Source organism: Strigops habroptila, chromosome 11, assembly GCF_004027225.2.
Source record: "Strigops habroptila isolate Jane chromosome 11, bStrHab1.2.pri, whole genome shotgun sequence".
NCBI lineage: Eukaryota > Metazoa > Chordata > Aves > Psittaciformes > Psittacidae > Strigops > Strigops habroptila.
The window spans coordinates 18,731,044-18,758,586 of NC_046360.1; the positions used below are offsets into that span (position 1 = coordinate 18,731,044).

Here is a 27,543-nt window from a genome sequence, read left to right on the forward strand (position 1 = left end):
ACCAAAGTAAACTTATTGCACATATATGTAGAGTGTCAGGTCATCTATTCACATAGTTGTTTAAACAAAAGTCAAACAGGTCTGTAGAAATGGTGTATGTTATATCAGAAAAGAGAAAGCCCGAGTGCAGGATGTGGGTCTGCAGAGCAGGAGAACAGCAACTTTACAATGTCATCCCTTCCCAATCTCCAAGCAATAGACAGGTTCAGGATGACACTTGGGCATACACTCTCTGGGGAACATGACTCCTGTGGGAAGCACGCAGCAGATAAAGAACATGAGATTTCTTGGGCTATTCAGTGCTCTGCTGAAAACAATGCTGAAGGAATTGTGTGTGCTCCGTCTAAATGACAGCTCTGAAAAATCTTCTCTCTTAGGTATTTTTGCGGCTCACACCATGTTCATCAGCTGAATTAGAACGTGCAAATGAAAACTAAAACTTCATCTTCCCAGCTAGTGTTGGATTTCTGCTCGGGAAGGCTGGATCCTTACTGATAAGGGAAAAAATTGACGTAAGACCTTGTTATTATTGGTATGCTTTCCTGAAAAGCAGCGTAGCTGCAGTGCAGCTGATGCAAAAAAGAGGTATTTCTACAGAGAAAAGCAGGATATGAGAGACGCAAAGAAAAATGGGAACATTTGCATTCTAAATGTGCAGGTTACTAGTGTTCAGCAGGTATTAATTCAGCTGTTCAGATGAGTAAAACTAATCCTGAATTCAGTCACTTCAGTGGGCTATAAGCATTTGTTATTTCTACAGAATACTTGTTATTTCTGCAGTGTATCCACTTTGGGAGCATCTGTGTTTGTTTCAGGGGAAATAAAAGCATAACAACCCCAACTATTATTCACAGTGACACTGGCCATTTTTGTTTCAACAATAAAAGGATTTAATTCACTCTTGAGAAACTGCAATCCTTTTGCGTACGTGTCAAGGCTATTAAGGCAAGGCACCTGCAGCCCTGCATGCTGGTGTTTCTCATATGTATGGATCACAAGTGACAATAAAAATGATAGTATTAATAATTAAGAAGAGGCTGCCAGGCATAAAGCAGTTGGACTACATTAGCAGTAACGTACTGTATGGATGTGATTGTATCTGATCCAGTCAGAGTCTTCGTACAAACTGGATTGTGCCCATCTAACTTTCAGTCTGTGGAAAGCTGCCTACCTGCCAAATCTCACCCAAGGTTTCTCATGAGTGTAGCAAATGCTGCAGCAGACACTCATCAGCTGTGCTGGTAAGAGAGAAGGTGGTGGTGGGTGAAGAAGGCAAAAATCAATAGCAAGAGATCCTCCTGGTTTCTGCCCAACTGCACAAGGATCAATGAGTTTTATGAAGGTGTTTTAGTACTTCCAAAATGCACAATCCCTATCTCTTTGACTTCTGAAGTACCTTCTTTATTGCAGGTAAATGGAACAAGACTGAAAAGGTCCAAAAGAGTCAAAAGAGTGCTGGAGGACTCTTGCAGCCTCAAGCTATCTACACGTAAGTACTAACGGCCAGTGAAAACCTTAAACTTCTCTCACTCCTACCCAACCTCTAGCAAAAGGACCAGAAATAGAGCCCTGCTTTGGGAACTGGCAGGGCTATTTTGACTAGAGAGGGTGACTCCCAGCTCTTCAGGTGGGCACTGTGCTGTAGGCTGGTGCCTTGGCTATTTGTGTTAGTTACCCAGCTTGTCTAGTTGAAGGGAAGATGTTGAAATTTTGTGGCAAGACCCGGTTTTAAGGTGTTACTAATCATGAATGTTAGAATGTGTTGATGGCAGTGTGACAGGCATTGGATGTTTGGTTGTCCAGTGCAAAACATCTGATTTTCAGAGAGGGAGCTATTGCCCCTCTCACTATATTAACCCTCCTCTTGCCCAACCACAGAAGCAACAGTTCTGTGTTTCACAATTGTGTGAAGAAAGCCTCGCTTTGCTTACCTTCCACTTACATTAAAATAATTATTTGGAATGTCTGTGAAACAAATTGCCTCAAGTAAGGTCCTGCCAAAGGATTAGACAGGATTAAGGTCTGCAGGACAGGGTTCTGACCAAATTGCTAACTTTAAATACTTCTATGACTGCAAGTTTACATATAAACTTTCTTTGGGAGATACTGCTGTGTTCAGCATAACATGTGGAGAAAGTGTAGTTCTATGACTAAGGATAAAAAAAAGAAGCTTTGAGAGCTCAGAACTTCATGTCCACTTCAGTAGAGGAGACTGTATGTTTCTTGAAGACAGTATTTTCAAGCACAGCTGCCCTTTTCACATCCTGAGGCGGATTCAAATGCTCATGGCATTAAAAACCACAGCCATGTACCCATGACGACCTTTTGTCACTTGGACAGGTTTTGATGTTGTTGAAATCCCAACTACCAGACTTGAACAAATATTGTTGGCCAAAGATACACTGAACCTAACACCAAACAAGTGCTGAGTCAGGTGCCATGTCTGGAACGACAGTAAGTTATGGTGTGTTCTGGTGCTTTACTGAGGTACAAGGGTAGTAGTCAACGTGTATAAAGAGAAAGGAAAGCATCAGGTTATCAAGAAAACTGCTGCTCCCAAATGTCACAAACAGCGGAGTAAAAGACTACCAAGGCTTAAAAGCAGTTCCATCGCAGGACACTGCTCAGTTCAATACCTGACTGGACTTGGGAGGCAACCTGGGGGGGGTGGAAGTCGTGGGTTGCTGGAGCTGGAGGGGCTCTTACCACTGGCACTGCTGGGAGGGAGCAGAGCACCAGTTCACACCCAGCACTGCCTGGGCTCAGCCTCCCCCTCCTGCTACTGCTGCTGGGACTCATGGAGAGACCTTAACCTGCTATCCCTTGGCAAAGACGCTAACAACAAGGTGAATGTTCCACATTGAGTGGGTTTTGTTGTCTTTTTGTCTTGAAGAGAATGCAGACTAGTTTCCTTCCTAGTAAAATAAATGATATATATAAATATAAATGACATAAATGATCTTAAAATATAAATGATATATAGGATCCTAAGAACTAAACATACTTTGGGTAACACTAAGAGTTTTTAAAACCTGTGAGTGACTAACAGGAGTGTCATACTGGCAGTTCCCCCACTTTAGAGGACTTGACAAAGTTTAAACATGCATGGAGCATCCTGTTTATAAATAGTCTATTTACAGCCTGTCCTAGTTTTAAAATATCATTTTAAACCAGCCAAGTTTTATTTTTCTCTCAGCACCTAGTTCAGCCATTCAAAATACTGCAGTCTCCCACTAAGAGGATTTCATAGAAAAAAGACATCTGTAATTCATAAAATCAAATACATTAGTTTTGCAGATGCCAGTAAAAACATGGGGCACTATCATGATGGTCACTTAATTCATATTGCTTCTATTTTCATTGATATGCATTTCAGTAACCAATCCTATGGAATTCATTTTTCTTATCACCCAGAAACTTAACACATATTTACATTAAACTATGAGACTGATTATATGTATCAGCAGTACCAACAGAAACTACATGTTCAGTTCAACACAATACTGTGACAAAACAAACCACCTTTCAGTGATAGGACCCTTTAATGAGTGCCGTCTGCTGCTACTGTGGCTAAGGCAAATACTTGAAATTTGGGCTGCAAGAATGAGAAATGCTGTTTAACTCTGATGAATATGAAAGGAAATGGGATGGGATTACTAAAACAGCCAGTGCAGTTATAAGGTATCAGTAATTGCAAAGGGATCATCATGTTTGAAGGAGAAACTACTCTGACTGCCATTGCACAGACACAGTTCTCTTACACAGTACGTTTGCCACCAAAGTATTAAGAAAGATCTCTTGCTTAGAGCTTTATGAAGACCCAGCCTAAATGGTGCTGGGAAAGACAGAGTTGGGACAGCTGAAAGAAGGGTAAAGGTAAGGAACTCTTGTCATGCAGTGGAAGAAAAAGGTGTTTGTCAGGATGCTGCAATACAAGAGGAACATGCTGGACCAGACAGAGGGCTTGCAAATCGAAGTGCCCAAAGAATCTGACAGAATAATGATACATGTGTTCCATATGGGAAAAAAACCTATGAAATACAGAAGACATGATAATAATTGGTAAGTGCAGAGCAAGGAGGAATGAATTTCACTGCAAATCAGGGCAATTTTTAAGGTCCATCCTTGAGAGTGTGAGGACTGGGAAAAAACATTTACTTTGGTCTGTGAGTAAGAGAAGCTGGCTGTGTTGCTGTGTTACACATGTGTTACTTTTCTGTGGTGTTTTTTCTGGGACCTGGATGTCTGCAATTCTAGTGAAAATTTTGACTGTAAAGGCAGAGACTGATACAGATTTTAATTTAAGAGTTCTAAGGATGGGGAAAGTAACTGACATTACAAAAAACCAATAGTTTGAGACGGTCATTTAAGACCGGATGGGGTGTAAGAAGAGATGCAGTGACTTCTGAGAAGTAAGGGAGTGACTGGACATGAAGTAATCCTGGGGCTTTCCCTGAGGTCTCGATAGCAGATGCAGGAATGGTTTGTAATTGGAAATTAACCACACCTGAGGAGTCGGTAGGGGAAGGTACAGCAGCAAATCAGTGGTGACTGCTAGGAAAGTGTTACGGTCCCTCCTATAGTGGGGGAATAACATTGGCACTAAAAGTAAGAACAGCTGGAAAAGTGAATCAAGCATTCCTAAATGAAGGATCCAGCACCTATAGACACATTTATATGGTCTTGTTTTAATCTGCAATGAAAATAAACCAAGGAAATGATTTCTGGGTCCAATCAAAGTCCCTGCATGAAGCTGAATTTGTATGTTGCAAACCCATGCAAACATAAGTAGATTGAAAAAAAAAGTGTAAAATATATAGAAAATACAGTTAATATCTCTGAGAAAAATGCATGGACTTTGAAGGGAATGTGTAAAAGAGATCGGTTTAATCTGTAAAATAATAACTGAACATCACAATGAATTTTACCTGTATTCACCCCCCTGTTAATAGAGTATGGTTCATTGTGAATCAAAGACAACATTAAGATGGTCACATATAAGTGTAGTTGTTGTCAATTTAAAAAGTAAAAAGGTATTTGCCAGGTATTTTGACAAAAGATACAGTAATCATAAATATTATGTGAAAAAAAAAATAGCGAGTAACTATTCTTAGGAAGGAGTCCAAAATACTAATGTTGTTCATGTAGGCCCATAGTTATTGCTCCATTCAAACGGAAACTAGTGTCGTAGCAAAGCAAATTTGCCCCCTTCATTAACTATGTCACATAATTGACTTTTCTGTCTAAAAGAACAGCTGATGTCATTATTTCTGGAATGGTGTCTGGAAAATGTCAGGGGATTCAATCTGTTCCTTTCTAAACAGAAGGGTTCATTGAAAAAGCTGAATTTTTTCTATCACATGAAGCCCACATCTGAAGGAACATATTCCTGAATTCAGCGCTAATGCACCAGAAACGTGAGAAAATTTCATTAAAAAGGTTGGGATTTTCTAGAAGTCTATCTTCTTAGGCATTTCTTATTAAGTTATATTAAGTCCTATTAGGAATAATTAAGCTACATGAAGTCCTATTAGGAAATGTAGGAATGCTCCTTGTTTTGGAAATACGAATCTTTGCAGATAGATGTGGTCTTAACTGTAACTTTCTGTCACCAAAAGAGCAATTTAAGTCTCTTAAATGTTCAAAATTTCTAACAGTATCAGAACATAAAATGAGAGACTTCTGACTTTATCAGCTATTTTAGATGGATTTAGTTCCCTTACTAACCTGCATAGAGGGTATTCTTTAACGGATGAAATGCCATGGACATATGCAAAAAAACATGGCCATGATTATTTGCCACTTCTGTACACATTTATCTGCCAAATCCCTGATTTAGAGATACAGTTATGTTTCTAGAGAGTTTTTAAAATCTGTTTATTATAGGAGACTGGCATCTACAACATTGGCAGCCATGGTAAGAAATGAAACATCTCCCTCTCTTTTTTCTGAGCAATGTTGAAGTTTGTCATGCTTTGGGCAGAACATTGGGCTAGGTGAACTCCAGAGGTCCCTGCCAATCCAAGTATGTCTAAACCCTGTGATACACCCTTCCATGGGTATTACCAAGTAGTTCTAGCAGAATATCTTTTCATGTCTTTGTCCAGTCTTTGGTGCTGAAGTTTGGAAATGTGTGTGATGAAGACAAAGAGTAAGCAAGCTCAGAACTTCTGAGCAGTCAGAAGTACAGCATTAGAGGCTTGGGCTCATTAAACCAGTGCCGTAGTGCTGGTGCTGGATCACTGCACATTACACAGTGGATACACACTGGAGTGAGTGGTACATATCCTAGGAGTTTGATGGACTGCAGCACCTTCAGAAACAGTATCTATCACACCAAGACTTTAAAAAAAAAAACTATAAAAAATAGTCTGTTTCTTCATTTCTTATATTGGTTTACAGTGGCTGAAAGTATTCTTCATGAAATCCAAATGGTTTCCATCTTTCTAGGTTATAAACCACTTGGAAGCTAATTTTAATACAGCTTAGGGTAAAATTAGCAAGTAGAAATAAGACACCTGCAGCAGCCATCCACCCATCCAATTCTGAGCAAAATTTGGGAAACTGCCTGTGAGGCCACTTTAAAGGGTTTTGTTACATTTATTCTCTTTTACTGCATTCATCATCATGATAAGAACTTATGTTTAGCTTCCCAGAGGCTTGGTTTTCCAAGAAAGAATGATGAAAGATAATCAGTGGAGTCAGGAACATGAACAATGCACAAGTATCTGTTTCTTCTGGTATTAAAACTACAGAAGTGTTAATTTAAGAAAAAGATTAAAAGTCTATTTAAGAAGTTAAAGTTTAATGGACCTTAATTTGATGTCTTATTAGCAGGAACTGGTGACACAGTTAAAAAGTTGTATGTTGCAATGTTTTGTTAATAAAATTCTTGTTTCTACAGCTTGTCTCTGTCATCATGATGCTGGGCAGCAGAGTACTCCAACTGAGGTGAAAAGAACAGACCCTAATGAATAGCTGAGACTGTTACACAGTATAGTAACTTGGTCTTCCTCCTGATCCACCTGACAACCCTTCCTTCAAGGTAAGTGATTCTTCAGTTAGCTCACTGCTCCCTAGTAGGGGTAATGATAGTTCTTTGGAGTACAGCAGTAAAAGACAAGAACCACTTCTCTTCTAGAGAAGGTTATGTCTTCCAGAGAACCGCTTCTAGGAAACCATGTTCTTTTAAAAGGCAGTTACTTCTTACAGTCCCCATCTAAGAAAACTGTAGAGAGCTTGTAGCTGCACAGAAAAACAGAGGTTGTATTGGGCTTGAATAATATTATGACCTCAATATTTTGCCCTTCCTGTCTTTAAATTGGTCTGGATTTTTTTCTGAGGATGCATAAAGTATCTCCCAACTGCACAGCAAGAAGGAATAAATGGATATCCTTCAAAATTCCCCTGCATTTATAGCAGTGTGGAAAGATGAAAGGTACACTAAAAATGTATCCTTCTTAGGAAGTCTGGTAAATAGTAGTAGTATTGGCTTCAAATGTTGTTCAAATGAAGCTTGTTCAAATGTCCACGAGTCTCTAGGGTGGCTAGAGAAACATGAAGATACTGATGCACAAACAAGCACTGGGAAACCAACCCAAATCTATAAAATGGACCCAAATCTAGCACCCAAAGCTATAAAATATGAGAAGCTGTACTTACACTGCAATTTCTTGGTTTTCTATAACATTGAAACCTACTTGGTCTCATGAGGGAGACATCTACAAAAAGCTAACTATAATAAAGATCTGTATATTTATTTTATAACAAGGTTTATGTATGCAGAAATCAAGTGTCTACAACTATACTTCACTGCATTAATCTTTTTCTTTCACTGTAGTTCAATCCTTCCTGAACAGGCATTACTCTGCTTACACAGCAAGCACACTGCAGAACTTGAATGGCAACAAGGCTTTAAAAGAACAGTAAGTTATTTAAAAATTCTCTTCCTTTTAATCAAATTTAGATACAAAAGAAACTATCAGAGAAACTAGAACAGGAGAAAAATAAGGTTACCCTTCTTGAAGAAGTGGGGCATGATGCCTGGACCTAACATTAAGAACCAACACATTCTTACCTGCAACGTAAGCGCACCATACTAGAGCATAGAGAAAGAATCACTTTCTAGAGGTGTTTTTTAACAAGTACAGCTAGAACATGAGATTCATGAGATGCAATGTTGTACTGATTCTCTAATATGAGCCACTGGCACAATTTGTTGCTTCATGATTTTGGGGAATAAAAGAAAGCAGAATGTGAAACCAAAGAATGACAAAATGACCACTACAAAGCAGTTGAACGGTCACAAGACTAAAACAATAAAATTATTGGCATAGGTTAAAAAAGGACAATATGAAATTAATTAATAACTTCCCACAAATAGTCATATAAAAAGTCACCTACATGTTGTATTTTCTAACATTAGTTAACAATGGACTTTTTTAAGCATGTGAGTTGTTAAATGTAGTACTTAAACACTGTAGATATTTTAAAACTATTGTGTGGGATTATGCATGTCCTAAAGTCTTGTCAAACACCTTTGTCAAAACGTGCTATGTACCAAGCAGCTAGTCCTGTAAAATGCTGCTCTCCCAACCTTATTACAAAAAAACCCTCTGAAGTCAATTTCTGTCCAGAATGCTGAGTATATGAAGGATCCTTTAGTAGAATTCTGCCCTAATTCACATTCACTCTGAAGCCGAATGACATGTAGATATGCTTATCCAAGGGGTGTCACATGGGTTGACTATTAACTGAAAAATCAGGAAGACCATGTCTGCATACACCGTTTCATACATTAGCAAGTGTGTGTGTTCCCTGTCAGATCACACCTGCAGAACCAACATGCCAGTGATATAGAAACATTTACTTTTGTAGTAGGTGTTCCAATCACCATGAAAACATCAGAGCATAGGTTTCAGTATGGCACTGCAATTGGAGAGTAAACCCAGTATTTACGGAATGACCATCCTGCTCAGCCACTGGTTCTTCACTGCAGCACATACGTGCTGGCTTTAATAACACATTTATTTTCCCATGTTGAGAGTAGACAAAAGGCAAAATTTTTCCCCTCTACTGGTGCAGACAGTCTTGTACTCTGCATTGTATGGTGGAATTATAGTGCAAAAACTGTGAAAATTATAGTGTAATAACTGTTGATGTAAGATGGCTTTTTAGTAGCAAATGATTGTAAATTCTATAGATGCTGTGTTGGATGTGAACTTTGCAAACAATTCTACATTTCAATGTCTTCAACAGATTCTATATGTTCTTGCTGATGAGCATTACCATCTTCCAAACAATTCAGCTGATTCTGTAGAACAGCAAGAATTATCATGCTCCATCTACTCTGTCTTTTAGTTGCAACATCTATTATGTACACTACTTAAAATGCTCCATAAACCCAATTCCTCGTGTCTCCTGCAGTCTTACAATTCTGGTCTTTAAATACATAACAGTCTCTGGCATGGAAAACTAGGGGATTTATTCTGAAGCAGGAAGTGAGGTACTCTTGGGGGTCAGTTATACAGTTTGCACTGGCTATTTCATTCTCAAAACCCTGTTCCCCTTCTCCTCCTCCCTGCAGAGCTCCCAGGCCTGCTGCAGGGGTTGGTCTGGGTCCTGACTTGTGGAAGCTGATGGTACTCATTGAAAAGGTGTGCAATACCAAAAACATGGGAAGAGTCGAATTCAGTGACTGAAAGTGAAGTGCACAGAGTCTGACAGGAATTTGCTAGTAGAGGAATGCCACAGCAGTGTCAACTGTTACAATAAAGGAGACATCCTTCACTTGCACTGGAAGCAGGAAACGTTCAACTATATTTGTACAGAAAGAGCAGGATGAAAAAGAAAGTAGGGAATAAGATCGGTAGAATCAGTGATATGGGTTGATGCCAATCATTTCTCTGACTAGTTTTAGTCACAGTGTATGAGAAACAACATTGTTTCATGTCCAAAACATCTAGGTTTTCCTTACAAAAATACACTTATTAAATGCAATCCTACTCTAGTTTTGTATCTTCTTGCATGCAATCTTTCAGTTTTTAACTACTATTGTATGAGTTAAGACAACTAAGATCTTATGTCTCAAAGTAATCTACATTTATTTTATAGTTTAAGTGGTGGGGTTGATATTTACTGGACTAAAGCTAGGCAAATCAGCATGAACTATCTCATATGTAATGAATTTAGAGAAATGGGTGTGTGTAGAAAATGCTGAGACCCATCCTTGGAGATGTTTAAGGGCTATGGGAACTGCAGAGTATCTCACAAAGCTTTAAATGGCATATGGGAGGCTGCCAAAGCCCAGCTGAACAGGAGCTTACTTGTGAGCAGCAATCAATACCTTCCCAGTACGCAGGTAAGTCCAAGCTCCACCCGCGGCTGCAGCCAAGCTGTGAAGCAGCACACGGGTCAAGACTTATGTTTGGGAATCTCCTCTATATTGTATCACCAGAAGTCAGAGTGGTCACTCACATTTCATCCAGGGTTCACTGGGTCAAGCATTACAGATTTAACAGGAACCTCAGGGTGCAGTGCAAGGGAAAGACTGCTCCTATGTGAAGGAGCAACACAGGAGGCTTTGTATGGAATACTAAATTCTATGCTATGGTGAGTTCTGACAATCAATAAGGCTCAGTAAGTTCTGATTTGGGCAGGCATACCAAGGAAATGGGGTTTCCTGAATTCTTCCTCAGTGTCTCAGGAGGTAGGGATTACTGCTGCTTGTTTTGCTGAAGGTTTAATGCTGCAACCTGCTCAGTGCTTTAACGTGCTATTGATTGATTTGGGAATTATTAGCAATTGCAATAGTGACAAATAAATTTGTGGAACTAGAAGAGAATAAAATACACAGAGCTGTTTAACACTGTGACAAAACAAAGAGTCTCACTTCTACAAAGCTCTTCTGTTAGAAATGGACACAAAGAACGAGAAAAGGTTAATTCACCATCTCCAGGTTACTCTCATGGCTTAGAAAAAATACTCTTATTGTTGTTTTAGCAAGTATCAACCTCTTTTGGAGTGGGAGGTTCTGAGGACCCTTGCCTACCTCCTGAATAAAACTGGAAGAACATGGAAGATGCTGAAGAAATCCTGAATTGTGTGATAGGCCCGTGATGATAGGTTGGTTTATGGCGAGACAAAGTTATCTCTATCCATTGTAAACTTCAGGTAAATGAAAAACTTGAACTTTACAAAACTACCCACAGCAGAAACTTCTGATTCATGAGGAATCAGATCTTAATGGTAAAACTTAGGTTAGAAAAAAGTAAAGTTGTTTCCACTTCATTCTTAATTTCCCTCTCCATGTAAAGGTATAATTTTGTTGGGGTTCCCTTGGGATAGTGCTATCTATAAACCTTCCAGGAAAAACTGGTAAGCCTGCTCAGGAAAGGAATCGTAAGGGCTGGGAAAATATGACATCCACATTTGGTTTTGTTTTATAGTTTGTGTACATTTCCTCAAACACTAAAAGACATTACCAGCCATATGGTTACATTTTCCAGCAAGTGTTGCCACTAACTCGGACGTGTGGCTTTGTATGATGATGTAAACATTGCTCAAAAATACACAGCCTTTCCTGAAACACAAACAAGCCACTGCCTATCTATCAGAAATGTTCTTTACTTGGGGGGGTTGTAACATATAAAAGCATATATTGAAAAGAGAAGATTGCTTACCTCAAAAATATAATCTTTTCCATCCTTTCCATGGACAGCTTTAACAGCACAGATGTCCAAACCACCAAATATTTCAGAACAGGTGTCAACCCAAAGCTTGTACCTGTTTCGTAAAGATAATTTTCTCTGTGAGTATCTCATCAGGCTCTTGTTTGCCCACAGGCTCACCCAGGAATGTATTTTACAGAACATTTGCTCTAAATGCAGAATTGTCACTTGATTGTCAGTTTTACTGAATTTGTATTCCCTAGAACAGTGGCTGAGAGATCCTGGCCTGATTACTCTGCTTTCCCCCAGTAGAATCCAGAAAAGCTGTGGCTCTGTATCCTGACCCAGTGTGATGCTGGATTCTATCCCTGTTCACATTGGTCCAAACATGTGTCTGCTCTAAACTGTGAGTAACATGAAGAGAATACATGCTGAAACACAAAGAGCACTTAGCTATACCCCACCCTGCCCTTTGAGCACCCTTATACAGGTACAGCTTGCTAGCTGTGGCTGTAGTTCACAGAAGGAGGGTTCATCATCTGACCAGGTTTTGTGGCTTCGGCGTGACAAGGGGTTTTAGAAAGAGGGGAACAGGGCTTCTTTCTATTTTCCTGTGCAATTCAAACATCTGCATCTGTGCACACGTTCAGGTGTGACAATCCTCTTCCCTATTATGCTTGGTAGTGTACTTCATTATGGATAGGTTTATTCCTTTATCAGGAAAACTAGAATGAGAGTCTCCATATTAATTTATGGACCCACTGTATTCCGAAGTAGCAACAACAGCTTTAGATATACATCATGAACCAGACACAAGAAAAATCAAAACAACCCTACAGATAATGCAAGAGGAACAGACATACAACACTATGTAAAAGTTATGCAGCACGCAGGCAAGGGTAATATCCTTGATGTGGGGTTATAGACAACCACAGCAAAATTCAGCTGCAATGTAGAATTCCTCAGAATTCTTTAAAACTCCTAAAAAAGGGCAGTATTTCATACAGTACTGAACAGAAGAACTCCTCCACTGATTTTCAAACCTCATGGTAAGAAATATAGACCAAGGAAAGGCCAGTTTACCCAGTCTACATGGAGTAATAGGAATTATTTTTCTTTATGAATAGAGAGATTATCTGACTAACAAGGGAATGAAGTGGGACTTACTAGAGAAAGAGTGAGGCAATTCCTGCGATCAAGCACTGAACCACTGGGACAGAACAGGGAGCCATAATGCTTTGCTGAGGGTGTGCTGAGGTGATGTAAGCTGTGTGTGTTTGCTCAGGGGCAAGGACTGACTCACAGGACACAAAACAGCATTGAGAACTTTGATTAGCTAATGTCCTAGCTGTGCATGGGCACTGGGAAGTGATGAGATGATCCTGAAAGGTTACAGAGCCAGACAGCACAGCTCCACCAAATGAAGGACATTTTGCTTAAACCCCGAAGTTTTAAAGCAGCCATTTATCATGGACTTTTTTCTCTTTCATTGGCCAGCATTTTAGTATAAATGAGAGCTATTTCCTTTTAGAGACCCTCTCCTGAGCCAGCCTTTGAGCCATGATGATGGATTTGCCACATCATAGTATTTTCCATTGCAAGAAAATTGCTGTAATAAACATAGCATTTGACTTCACTGTAGGATCAAAGGAAACTCGTTACTGGGTTGAGAGTCTTATTCATAAATAAATATCTTCAGTAATAGCATCCTTTCCAAGTAAACTTATTAGGTCACATTCTTTATATTTTCTTATATCAAATCTGTTCCAGTGGAAAAGGTTTATTTTAAGCAGAATACAAAGACATCAATACAACTGTTTGAAAAGATCCTGATGGTAATCTTTTAGCAATGAAAATAAGTTTTTTCCTGCGAGAAACATGTTTTTTGTCCAAAATGAGAGGTTTTTTTGGATGCCTGACAATTTCAACATCTGTAGATGCACTGACTGCCCGGGCTGCTTGCGTGCACTTGCTTAGAAGTAACTTTTTCTTTGCTGAAAATACCAATGTGTATCTCAGAAGTACCTTAGAAGGTCCTGAGGGCAGCAAAACTTAAGAGTAAATATCTGGACTTCATATGAAAAGAAATTAAGACATTTTCTTTAAAATACTGAAACATGAATCAGATCTCTGAAAGTATTTTTAATAGTCTGTCTTCTGCCAACAAGCGCAGAGCTGGAAAAATACAGCTACGTTTGGAAGGAGAGGTCTTGGATGGACTAGCTTGTAGTGTTTTAAGCCCAAGGCTTGCCCAGTAGGTTTGACAAGAGGTCACGGTTCTTATTTTCCAGAGCAGATACAGTGTGCAGCAGCCTCGGAACTGGCAGATCATGAACTGTTGCTCCTCGGGTGTCTGACATGACATACCTGGTGTGCCAGAGAGATGGGCACACTCGCAGAGGGGAGCAGTGCCTCTCTGAAATAAAGAGGTCAGTAAGAGTGCGCACCACTGAAATGGGCTTGTTCTCCACCTTGTCATGGTCCACATTGGTCATGGTCATGGTCCACTGGGCCACATTCTTCTTTCTTTTCTAAATTTCTAGACTAAGATTTGTATTCAGCCAACAATGTCAACTCGGGCAGTGCTTCCAAAGCACTTCTTCCTAATTCATGACACATTCTGTGCATGAAATGCACATGCATCAGACTGGGTTGCTTTTGGTATGCTGTTAAACTATCTACCTTCACTCTTCAGGAAACTTCAGTTTGCCCTCCTCTTCCTTGCTCTGTGTTGTGCATTTCAGCGGGTAATCAAACAAGAAGCGGGGCTACGCGATACATACCCCTTTCTGTTATGAAAAAACATCCACCTTTTCCATGCTTTTTTCTTCATCAGCAGAAAAGAAGTTTTGGGTTGTTGGCTAGTGGTTTTTTAATGGAAAATACCTATTATGTTCTACTTACATTCAAAAATGGAAGCAGATGCGAAGCACAGAGAGCATTTACAGTGAGGTAGCTAGGCACAGTGAGCATTTCATCCTCATTACCCACTCTTGGTATTGTTTAGTTTTCCTTATGGCAAGACTAAAGTGCCTGTGTTTGTACAGAGGAATAGCTCATGCACTGTAATTACACACACTGAAGCACTTTCTTTTCCCTCTCAGCAAAGACATAACCTCACTTTCGAAAGGAAGGTGAGGGAAATGAGAAAGAGAAAATAATGTGGCTCCACTCCATCCCCAGAGGAGAGATCAGTGAGGACACAGTCTAGACAGGGGTTGGACAGCAGGGAGTTGTAATTCCTGTCTTATTTGTTTTCACCTTTCCAGGCCAGGCAATGGTTCAGTTCCTCTGTCTCCCTCAGCTCATAAGAGGGACCAAGTTGTAGGTTTCAGGCTTTAAAACAAGAACAGCCCACAAAACAACCAACCCCCCCCCGTACTGTTGAATGTGGAAACACCTTATAAATTACACTGCTATTGTACAGACTTTTTTCAGCTTCCAGTGGCAGCAACCTTTGGAGAAGCTGAACAAAACAAAACTCAAAGCCATCGGAAAGCCCCACAGATTGATTTTGGAGGGAGAAGAGGCTGTGTGTTGTGGAGACCTTGGAGCAAATGAGTGGTATTGAGAGGAGGTCTGTCAGTGGGAGACCTGAGCTTCAAAATGGTACTGCAAGGAGAATGTTTCTGACTGGACTGTAAAGTGTCTAGCACAAGGATGGGAGAAAAAGAAAAGCACAGTAAACCAAAGTAGAGCTGGAATGATGACACGAGGAAAATGAGCTTTGTTATATCCCAGCATCTGGGTAAAGCCTCACAGTGCAGGTCAGTGGAAATTCCACAAATGAAAAATATGCAATGTAGCAGGATTGAAAAAAGAAAAGAGAAATATAATTTAAACAGGCAAAGTTAAGACCAGGGTGCTTGGTTAGAACAGATGATGTAGAAGGAAAAAAGCTTCAAACACTGTAGCATGGGGTAAGACAGTTGGGGAAAAGGGTAAATGAACCAGAGGAAATGGCTGACAGGTTGAATCCAAAAAACGGAATTTTCTGAAGGGAATTGCAGTGGTTTTCTAGGTGCAGCTATGGATGGAGGAACCCAAGGGTGCAGCACCTAGTACTACACTAAGGCTAGTACTTAGTTTGGGTAGTGAACTCTGAGTCAAGTCATTTAGAACTCCTGGCTCATGTTTGTTAGTTTTTCCAAACAGAACAAGACACATGCATTTCCTGTGCAGAGCAACAGTGTAATGTTAAAAACTTCATTTAAAATAAAATTCCATTAGTTTTTGGGTTTTTTTTTAATTACCTTGTACATGAGACTCGACTTACTTATCTGACATAGCAATTTGTTCCAGCATTGCAGAGCCCGTGTTTGTCTTCCAGTTTCCGGATATGGAAGTTCTCCTGAAAGGGGGAAAATATTACAAAGACAGCCAGTGGTTTTATATTTTCACTCTCTCTTAAATTGCTCTGATTGTCCCATGAACACTGTAGCAGCATTTACACCTTTTTCATCCCTGGCAGCTTGTGACAGAGCATCTAAAACGTGAAGACTTCTAACAGGCATCAGAGTGTCAGTAACACGCGCTCTGCTGTAGGCACGTTATGCAGTATGACAGTGCTGTGCACTCAGGCAGTTAAGACTTTTCTTTTTAAAAAAGCTCCTATGATGAAATGAAAGCATTAGCAAGAAGCTGTTACTGGTTATAAAGGGTAGAATAGCCTGTAACATACTGGTACTGCAAATGTCAACAAACTGAAGCTTCAGCTTCTCATTTCAACTCCGTACCGCTGCAGGGTTAGGTCCCAATACTGGAAAATCAAGACAGCTACATTTTTTAACACCTCTGAAGTGATCTCAGATCTCTTTTAGAGCTGGATTTTGGTTTATTCTACAGTTTTCACTCTTTGCTAGCTTACTACTATAATCCAAATGGTTTATGTCAGTGCTTGAGTGCACTCTCTTCTATTTAATCCCTAAGAAAAAAAAAATCATATAGAGTTTATTTCTCCCCAGATCTAGCACTGCTACCAGGGCTGAGGAGATTACTGTTCTCTGAAACCTAAATGCTGTACTGGGAATAGGCGAAGGATACAAATTATGAAGTGTTTCCAGTTAGTAAAATAATAGGAACATCTGTAATGTATTAAAAGTATATTAGGCAGCAGCTATAGTTTTCTGTCCATTTTTCTATTAACCTAATTATGAGGGTCAGTAGCAGTTGTGGGGGACTGCTGACTTTTCTATGCTGTGTTCTCTGTTGGTGTGGGAGAAGGGGGAACATGCATGTTGAGTGCTGTGCATAAGTTTGCCCAGTAATAAGGCTATTTAGTGATTTCTGTTTCATTTTCTGAAGTTATATTTATATATATCCATCCCTGGCAGTGTTCAAGGCCAGGCTGGATGAAGTCTTGGGTGACATGGTTTAGTGTATGGTGTCCCTGCCCACGGCAGTGGGGTTGGAACTGGATGATCTTAAGGTCCTTTCCAACCCAAACCATTCTATGATTCTCTATGTGTCTACTTACAAATGGTAAGTTCGTTACTATTCTGCACACATATTCTGCATCAGAGAGATAATACTTCTCACAAATCACAATTAAAATCTGTTGTAGACTTCTCAAAGGCAATGTAATATTTAAAGTGTCTTTGAGGAAGCAAGATGTGACCAAATCAGAGAAAAAAATGAATTGTTAAATTGTCCTGAGGCCTTTTAACAAGTATCTAGTTTAAGATCCTCAGCTGCACTGGGGCAGACTCAGCACTACTGACTAGAGAAGAAAAGGTGGTTTGCTTTAAGCCGTGCTTTCACTCCATGACGTGAAAGGTCCCTGTTGAAGCTGAAGCACTCTCCTGACTGGCTGCAAGCATGGTGCAGAGACCAGGTGAGGCCTGAGAGGAACACTATGGGCGCAGACCTGGCTGGGGCAACCTCAACAGCTTGTGGGCTGGACACAGAAGAACTCCAGGGAACAACAGGGGTTCCATTAGACACAAAAAGCACCCAACCAGACCAGCTGGCACCTGAAACCTTAGGTATGATTTCTGTAGTTCATATATGGTTTCCTCTACTGAAATACAAAGGTTTCCCTCCCTCCTTCGCTTCTATTCTGATAATTGCTAAGGGTCTTTCACACTGTCATCTTTCTCCTTTTTACTAAATACTGAATAATATACCAAATACTGAATATACCAATACTGAATAATATACCAAACAAATCTTAACACTTTTGAGTGCTTTACACTTAGGCTTAACATATTTTCACTTAATTAGGTCTTTGCAAAGAACGAAGAACTCTTTTAAAACTGGGGGAAAAGGAATTATGATTATTATAAACAATTCATAGTAACTTGTGCTCCCCCTTCTCCAACACCTTTCTGCCTTCTTTAGTACCATTTATAATACAAACTGTTGGGACAGGGACTTGTCATCAGAAAAACACGCAGAAATGTCTACCTGCAACTCTTGTGTAGGTGGCCTGCTTAGGGTGTGATTCTATAGTGCTGTTGCTCTCTGGTGTAGATGTGCTCTACTTTTGTTTTACTGACCTTCTGATCAAAGTACAGCAAGTTACGGATTTACAGTATTGCTTTTGGAGAGGAGATCTGGATGTAGTGGTTTTGTATTGCTGTTTTTCTTCATTGCGTGTGACCCTTTTAACTTTATTTCCTTGAAGTCAGATGAATTCTGTAATGGTACCAAGTGCAGTTAAATATGCGTCACACAGCGTTTTGAGGAGCTGTGGTATTTAGAGGGATCCAGTGCTGCATTTGGGCTATAATCTCTACTGACAGATGATAAGCACCAGTGTTTTGTGAGTCATAGATGCACTTATACCACCATTTCCCACAGCATTATAAACTGAAGCTCTTAATAACTCTCTTTTAACTACAAACCCAAACGTTTCACTGGTATTTTTTGTGGTGGCTCTCTAAGTACTCTGTTCCTGTGTCACAGAACAAAATGAGAACCAGCTGTAAAACAATATTCTACTGACATAATGTATGTGTATGCATATGAAGAATTTTTCAGACATTTGGTAAATCTCCTCTTCATGATGCTTTGTAGCAATGGACCGGTATTGCATTTTTTGGTGTGATTTAACTGTATTAAAGAATCTGGAGAAGAAATGCCTGCTAGGCTTTTAGCATTTGGATGAACCCATAGTTTCTGAGTATGAACTTAAAAATAAATAAAAGGTAGGAGGAGCAGACTGTCATTGTAGCTTATTTTTGCTGTCCCTTAGGCCAATGTTTCTTCTGTGAAGAAACATTTATGTTTGAAAATGATAAATTTACCACTGGCCAAGTCTTCCAAAATTATTCCAGACACTGAACAGCATTTAAATTTCCAGTCAAATAAAAAAATGTAGGGTCTCTCCTATGAAATGCAAGGTCCAATTTGTACCATAGGGAATGAACCATCAAGTTACTAATATTGCATCTGAGTGCTGGTATCTGGTGGTGTGTCATAACCATTAAGAGTTGGGCCTTATCCCTAAGACTCTGCCACTCGGGAGCTGTAAGACAGGCAAATCAACTCCATTTATTTTAAACAACAGAGGAGGGGTAGCACAGCATGAGAAATCTGCCTGTCAAAGCACCAACAAGAGAGAAAAGTACTAGCCTAGCCTTGGAGAGGCAGAAGTAGTATGAAAAGGTTTGAGATAGCAGAAGGAAGCTGACTGCTAACTGGAAGGAGAAGCTGCTGAATAGCACCGAGTAGAATAAAAGGGGCAAGGGAGAACCCACAGCAACAAAAAAGGTGAGGCATAAGGAGAAAGGACTAAGAGACACAAGGGTAGAAGTGGTCTGGGAAAGTGGTGGGACTGGATCAAGATATGGTTTGGACAGAGAGGAGAGAGGTGACCTTGGGCTGCAACAGTACGGTGCTGTTAGAAAAAGTAGGATGGGTCTCTCCAGACATGGGGCTAAAGCCAGGAAAAGGTAACAGTTTGGAGCACCAATGTAAGCCAAACAAGCAGAATTGGAATTAACTTCCCTGGAGCAGCCAGGGGCTAAAGGCTGTATCATTCAGGAGCATTTGTTTATGACTCTTATTGCCTACAGGGAGAGGTGGGGTATGCCCAACACACCGGAAATTCTGTAGGGAGCTTGAGTTAGAGTTTCTGTCAGAACACGGAAAGTCACCAACAGAGGATTCCAGAAACCTCTCGGTCCTCACAAGCTTTTTGAGTCTTATGCCTTGTCACTGTGTACAACTCAATTTTCCAACACACTTCTTTTGCAAAACGTAGATAATTCTGGATTCAGAATAAAGCAGAAGGATTGAGTGTCCATACTGCTGGGTGGACCTGACCTACAGGAATGGTATTTCCAGCAGCACTGGGCTGTGCTTTGTTAAGGCCCCTCAGATGCACAGTGAGAGGCAGGTGGACTGGTGAGTTGTTCCTGAAAGGCCTCATCTTTGGTATTCGTTCTCAAATACCCCTTAAAGTCATATGTCAGGAGAGGCCTGCAGTGATTCACGCAGCTTGGATCCTGTGACAGTAATGTCTTAGGGGAGAAGTCAAGAGCACGTGGCCTTCCAGTATCAACCCCAGGTGAGGTATTTTGCCCCTTCTCCCAACCCTGTGCAGGTTTTACTTTCTCACAGAGCTTGCTGGCTGTTCCTGAATTACTTGACACTTAATGCTAATCCTGTCCTTCATATTATAAAACATTTTACCCATTTTCTTTAACCCAGCTCCAACTTCTGCTTCTCTTAGGATTTAGAGGTTTGCTTGGAGTTGTTTTTACTGATAAAGAACTTGACTGTACCTTATGAACATCAACGTACAAAGAATCTCTGATCCCTCCAATGGATCTAGGATCTCCTACAGGAGTTCCTAGAGAAATATCTTTGCATGTGTGGTGTGCATATGTCAATGTATGTGTGTATTTTTATCCATGTTTTGTTATATTTCTTCTGCCACGGAAGTGTAAGCATGAGGGAGCAAAGACATGAGATGATTTAACTTGTCTAAAAAACAGGAATGAAATGAGTGTATGTCAAATTACATTGCTTGATAGTTGAAACAGACTGAAAATATGCATAAACACAGTTACCATGGCTCAACTACTACATGATAACCTGCTTTGCTGCTGTAGTTTAATGTTGTCTGTGAAACTGAAACACCCTTGTAGCCTGTCGTATAGCCAGGATGTTTAAACAAACACCTGGATTCTGAAGTTAGAAGAGATTTTCATCCATATGTGTGAAGGCCACTGTGAGATTAGAATTTTTCCTACATGTGTTATGATAAAAGGAGAGTACTTCGTTGCATTAGAGTGTTATGATCCAGGTTTGTGTGATTGAATGCCACCTAACTGTCCTTAGAGAGAGAAGAAAAATTGACCCTAAGTTGTTGAAAAGATACAAAGAAATCTGATTTAACAAGTCCTCCACAAAGCAAATCCTCTTCCAAATGCTCCTTTCAGTAAACGAAAAAATAAACCAAGGTTAGCAGGAAAACCCCTCTGGCAGGCTCACCTGGTGTCTTATTCTCCTCCTCCCAGCCACAACCAACTCCTGATAAACCTGGAAAGTCTATAACACTGTCTGTCCAGAGAGGCACATCAGCTCAGAGACTCATCCAACAGGCTTAATCTTACTGGTGCTTATCAAATTTGAAACAAAAGGATGAAAGAACATAAGGTATTGGCTCACATGTATGCTTTGTAGTTACTGCCTATCTTTTGGATCCTGATGTCATATTTGGAGTCTATGAAGGGTTCAGTAGTGGCGTAGGTCTGAGTAAGTGCTACCACGCTGGCTATGTCCTGAAAATCGTAGTGGTTTTCTACCTTGATCTGCAGTCATCATACCACAAGTAAACAACATATACAAAAGAAAAAAGAGTCATTAGGAATAAAATGTAGAATTCAGTTGCAAATGGCATTCATGAGAAGTATGGCTTTTGACAGCATCAGTTAATTAAAAGAAAAAAGTATTGGCTATTTGATCTGATTTCGAGACTCTGTAACATTCCTGCATTAAAGTATCTATTTTTTACACAAAATATTACCCATCATCTGTAGGAAGCAATTTGTAGACAGTGGAATTTTATGTTGCTGTTTATTTTTGTTGAGTGGTGGTTGTTCATTAGATCTGCAGGCCTTAGGGGTTTTCAAGGTGTGATAATCTGCCACACTGATTTATACACCATTCTTCTTCATTCTGTAAATTGCTGATGTAATGGAATGCATACAGAGCCTACTATGAACTGTCACATCATCTATCTTCCAGGAGGGAGCAGATGAAGGGTCCTGACATCCTAAGGAGCGAACACTCACATGGAGCACTTAGGGTTGGCTCAAGGGAGTAGAACCAGTTTTTTCCCATTTTTCTCACTTCTCTGCAAGGAGTCAGGCTTTTAGGAGTAGGATTTCCTGGTTGTGGAACACTGTGGTGGATGGTATTAAAACCACCAACATTTTGACATAAGAGGGAGGTGGAAAAATTGAGGGGAATATTGATATAGGGGGAGAGGGAGGAGGAGGCTGTAGAGGACAGATGGAGGACAGCGGCATCACTTTTGGACAGGGAGGGCACATCTCTCCAGTTGACTTAAAGGAAGCTGGCTGAAGTGGGGAGAAAAAGTGACTCAGAAGAGAAGCCTTAGGGCTGGTAGAAAATGGGAGAGGGAAACTGGATGCCCAACATGCTGACTCCAGGTACAGTTCAGAATGGTGAGGAAAGGAGGCAGGGATTAGTATTTCTCATGTTATCTAGTATTAAGGGAGTTTGCAGGTCTTTGCAAGCCCAGCATCTTGTTTGCTTCGACTGTCACCTGGTACTTAAAAGGGAACCTGTGGGCCAGTGTGCCCCAGCTGAGAGAAGGGATATTAAATGGAGTCTGGTGAAGCTAAAAGAAGTCATAAGGACTAAATATTTGCTCTCAACTCTCAGTTGGAGAACAATAAAAGTAATTTGCTGGTTGAGAGCCACAAAACCAGACACAATGCCTGGTTTCAACTTGGTTTCTGAAAACTTAATAGCATGTGTGAGTCTAATTACAACCAATGGAACCTCTACTCCTTGCAATGCCTGTCAGGACTGGGGCATGAGGAGAACCTTTGTTTGGACTCTGAAGCATTGTACTACATTGTACTACAAAAGAACAGCATTTAATCTTTCTTTTATAGCTAAAAATATCTGTATCTAGACATCTGATATGGTGAACATTTCTGTGCATTATTTCCCTTTTCTAGAAATGAGAGGTGAATACTGAAAGTACAATATGAACATTCTAATACTTCACATATGCAATCCACAGAAACTGCAGTTTAAGGAATCAGTGGTTAATTCTGCTCTTAATTCTGCTGGATTTCCACTGACTTACTAAGGGTGAAATAAAGCAAAACAGTCATAGGCAAAAGAACATAACATACAGTACAACTTCCATAATTACTGAATGAAATACAATTTAATCAGTTTTCTATTTGTATTACTAGTGGCAAATACTATGTTCATGGAGCTTTTGGAGATTCAAGATGATAAATGTAACTATTCTCTGATGATTTGGCTTAAAATCTAAAACACTTAAACCACTGAAGTGTTTTCAGTGACAGAAAGTGGTTAACCTATAATGACTAGAAATTTTCACCTATGTCAATGATAGCCAGATTTAAGTCATTTCCCACTGAACCAGCATTGTGAGATAAGTGATATCAAAACAGCTGTACTCACCACTGAAATGCAATTACTTTGGAGAAAGAAAGCAGCAGTTATATAGTGGTATGAAACAATCACAGAGAATACATTAAGATAGGAAATGAATAAAAGTTCAGTATCAAGCTGAAACTAATAAAGAACCAAGGCAAAACCTTCCTATATTCCCAGGTCCAGTAAGTTGGACTGTGCAAACAGACCTTGACTCTCAAATAGTTTCATTTCAGTCAACTAAATTCATAAGTAAGGTTCTGCTTTGAGAAAGCATCTCAGCATGTTTCAGAGAACGCTCTAGATAGGACAATGCATAAACTGAAAAGGCTTCAAAGTGAAGATTTATGGGTTTTAATATTTTCCTAAAGAGAGATGCCTTCTCAACTAATGTACAAGCAGGGATTTGCAAGGGTAGGGATCCGAGACAGAATGTGGATAATGAAAAGTTAAACTATCCAGGAAACAACAGAACATGCGTGTTATTTTAGACAAACACCCGGCCTCCTAACATGCAATAAGTAGCATCTGCACCTTTCCCATGCCTGAATGAGCATGTCCAATCTTCACAACAACAGGAAATGTTGGCATTGTTAGCTGAGGGGAAAACAAGAAAGACGTATTAGAGATATTAGAGACAGCAACCAGGAGTTAAACTACATCATTTATGAAAATTACTGAAGCATGACCATAACGCAGCCAAAGCTGTTCTTGCCATGGGGTTACTTAAACTGCTACTCATCTCCCTACAGCTGTATATGTGCTGATGAGTTACTGCATGCGTTTTCAGTGACATGTTATTCCCAGTACATCCAGTTGGCGCACGAGCATCTTAACTTTCTTGCATGTTTTTCTTTTGACTTCACTTTTTGAACTGAATTTCTGCTATTTCCTATTTTATTCTTTGTTATGGTGTTTTCTGACCCATAAACTCACACTCTCCAAGGTTATGATCATTAATGATGTCAAAGTAATCACCTTCTTTACTTTTCCCTTTGATTTCTATTATCTAGCAAGGCTGCAAATTCTTTTTGTGACTACTTATGAAAGCAATGATGTCTAATTCTCCAAAACCCCTTTCTTTTAAGGCAGATCCTAGCTTCTGTTACAGAATATCCAAGTTCTGTAGGGAAGGCTCCAGCTTCTGCACGGAATGCAAGTAATAATTCAGCTATTGATTAGGAAATCAAATATACAAAGACATGAATATGGTTCTGTCTCTCAGAAAGCTCTGTGAATATCCAGTTTTACTTCCATCATTCATTTGAAGCAGTTTTAGATCTCCCAGTCATGGGATCTCCCAACCAAGCATAAATACAAACACTGAGCAGAACAGGAAATAAACAGCAGAACTAGAAATAAAATCCTGAACACCCTCAACATGTACTTACACTGGGCAGCAGCAGCAGCACGGGAAGTGTTTCAGGGTCTGAAACCTTCATTTAGTACCAAACTTTAACACAGTAAACACAATCAAATGCAAAGTTGATGCTTTAGAAAATAAACTAAGAATTCCTAAAGATTTTATGAAAAAATTACTTTCCAAATAGTTTCAAAGGATTGTCAAGAGGTTAAATGGTGTTCACACTTATCTGACTGTGCTCTGCACAACATTGCACAGCAACTCACAAACAAACACAAACACCTATCTACATGGAAAATGTCCTGGGATTCTGAAGACTGACATTAAGATCAAGAGATAAAGAACAGGAACATCACTTGGCTTGTGGTAACATCCAAACCTACTTGCAGGGTTATAAAGCTAATTCAAATTCACATATGTTTTTCCTATACTTGAAATAAGTATTTTCAGAATAATTTAAGGATTGCTGCTTTAAAAATACTGAATAACTGAAGGCAAACCTGCACAAGAACAAGTAGGCACCCACGGCCAGGTCCATATGCTACACTACTTACCATCAGATCCCCTATACAATGCATGTATCAATTTCTTTTCTTTTTAATGGGCTTTTTCTGACCTTCCTGAAATGCAATATAGGTTGTTCTGACTTCATTTTTAAAACATACAAAGGACATCCAAGCAAACACACCTATGTCACTTCTTTTTGTTTTGACAGAACATCAGTTTCTGCTCTGCCTGATCAGAAGAAAAAGGAGGAATCTTTGGATCTACCCTTTTAATGTACCAGAGTTTTCAAAGCCTGAAACTACCGAGTCCTACAGTTGTCAGCTATGCAACACAGGCCATGGAGGTTTGCCATTGATTTCTGCATCAAACCTAAAGCTAGGGCTAGTATGTCTTCCCAGGAGAAAACTACATTTGATTAAAAGACTTGCAGTCACAAAACATTTCCTGTAATCCTAGTTAGTTTTGTGCATTAGTTAAGTGAAGATGTCACGTATCTTCTGTCAGGGCATCCTCAAGGTTTGAAGTCAAGGATTACCACTACAGGAGAGCAGATCATTCTGAAACCCATCTTGTAGTGCTTTCTATTGCATGCGAAACTGTGGCTGCCACATTTCAGTTCCTGCATAAAGTAACTCCTATTTTGTGCAGAAATTCTGGGTACTTAGACTAGCACTGTAGGAATCCGTAACTATGAAAACTGAAAGTCTTTTATTTAACTCTCATTTAGGAATCACTTCAAGCGTTGGTCTTTAAATCCAAAATACATTTAACTGCTGTTCACAGATCTCTTTCAATCTAACCAATTTAAGGCATGTAGACATGAAAGCAATTGGTTAGTTTCAAAATAGCCAAAAGCACATGCGAAAGCATTATACAGCAAAAGTCACCTCTACAGCAATTTAATAATAAAGTTCCTGCTAGACAGTAGGAATGCAAAGTCCTGCACAGTCACCATCTAGTCACTTACTTCTTGCTTTCAGATTTTAAAACTAGCCACCTTTTTTCCAAAGGTTTTGGGAGAGAAGGAGGAACAAATGATGCCTGACTCAACCTTCAGAGGGGCAGCACCACACTCTTACGATTGAGCTATAAACCACTGAACCGAGTTTGTAATGGAAATGCTGGCAGACCTCTAACTACTGCAATACTAATGGCACTCCGGTAATCAAGAGGACCACATATATTCCCATGATTCCAAAGCCATGGAATCCTCGGTGGGCCACAGGAACACTAACTGAAATTAGAAAACAAACTGAAAACTCTGCTTTCTCCCTCAGAAAAATGCCCTGACGTCATTTGAGGCAACAGAGTTCATTTTACCCTGGAGTCCAATACCCAGATTTCATGCAGATACCACATCCCAGCACAGACTGGGATGCCCTTTGATGGGAATTTCTGGCTTAACAGAACAGGCTTTTCATACATCTGGGTAAACACGTACGATACAGCTGTGATAGTATCAGCGAAAACTTCCCAGCTCCACCGGTCTCCTTTTAATTTACATTATAGTTACTTGGCAGAGAGATACCTGGAAAGATCTAGCAGGTACCAATGGGTACACTCCATTTAGAGCTGATATTAATAGGACTCCTTGCATGTTTTCTTTGAAATGCATTGTTGAGGGGGAAAGGCTGTTTCACAAAAATACTGCTTATTTTTCAAAGGTTTTCTTAAATTCAGGAAAGTATAAGTTCTACTGTGACAGTTAAAACCGGGAGAGATGGAAATGAACTATACTGCATGACCCCCTGCACATACATATAATGGATATGAAATACATCTGAGTATTAACAACAACAACAAAGACTTCTATTGTAACTTAAATAATGCAACAAACGATCATTATTAGTTAGAAAACAGAATACATGTCAAGCACGTGATATAATTTTCTATAGTTACATGTGAATAGGATCAGATGGTAATAAATATTAGCAGCAACTGGAAAAACTGTCATGGCTCATTGTAGGAACATATATACAAACCAGTTGGGATACATTACTAGTATTTGAGATCATTAACCAAAATAATGTCACCAAGTATGAAAATGTTTCATCAGCTCCTAAAGATTACAGAGAGGGATGCAGTAGACACTTTCATTTCTGTGGTTTTAGCTTCTTATACTGTTCTTTTGAATATGTGTGAAGTCTCATTTCAACAGAGCCTTAACTCAGAACAAGTTGCACGGCTTACTTCCATGACTGGACTAAGTACTACTACTAGTAGCTACTACTTTGATCTGTAAACTTGAAGACATGTTCCCTAGGAGAGCAAAGAGTAGATTGTATTTTGCAGGTAACAGGCAGTAGTAAAAAATCTTTTGAAGCAGAATCCTTTTAAAACCTTGGTAACAGAAGTCAATCCCTAAGTTTCAAACAGAGACATATTTAGCAT

The 27,543-nt window shown here is 39.7% G+C and overlaps 1 protein-coding gene and 1 long non-coding RNA gene across 3 annotated transcripts in view; one reads left to right on the top strand and one right to left on the bottom strand.

The window, feature by feature from the left end:
• LOC115614325 overlaps window positions 1–27,093 on the top strand; it is an 81,878-nt gene extending 54,785 nt beyond the window's left edge. Inside the window, exons 2-6 of one of the 2 annotated variants that reach the window (XR_003993684.1) lie at window positions 1,411–1,489; window positions 6,905–7,045; window positions 7,841–7,925; window positions 25,361–25,495; window positions 26,163–27,093. This is a non-coding gene — a long non-coding RNA (uncharacterized LOC115614325). Of the gene's footprint in view, window positions 1–1,410; window positions 1,490–6,904; window positions 7,046–7,840; window positions 7,926–25,360; window positions 25,591–26,162 lie in introns of those variants that run through there. The other variant, XR_003993683.1, reaches the window with a different exon arrangement.
• Window positions 1–27,543, bottom strand: part of SYN2 (synapsin II) — a 174,745-nt gene that overhangs the window by 23,980 nt on the left and 123,222 nt on the right. The window contains exons 6-9 of the mRNA XM_030501034.1: window positions 23,817–23,879; window positions 21,288–21,430; window positions 15,946–16,020; window positions 11,682–11,784 (exon numbers count right to left, since the gene is read on the bottom strand). Coding sequence (XP_030356894.1) covers window positions 11,682–11,784; window positions 15,946–16,020; window positions 21,288–21,430; window positions 23,817–23,879 — 384 coding nt within the window. The remainder of the gene's footprint in view (window positions 1–11,681; window positions 11,785–15,945; window positions 16,021–21,287; window positions 21,431–23,816; window positions 23,880–27,543) is intronic.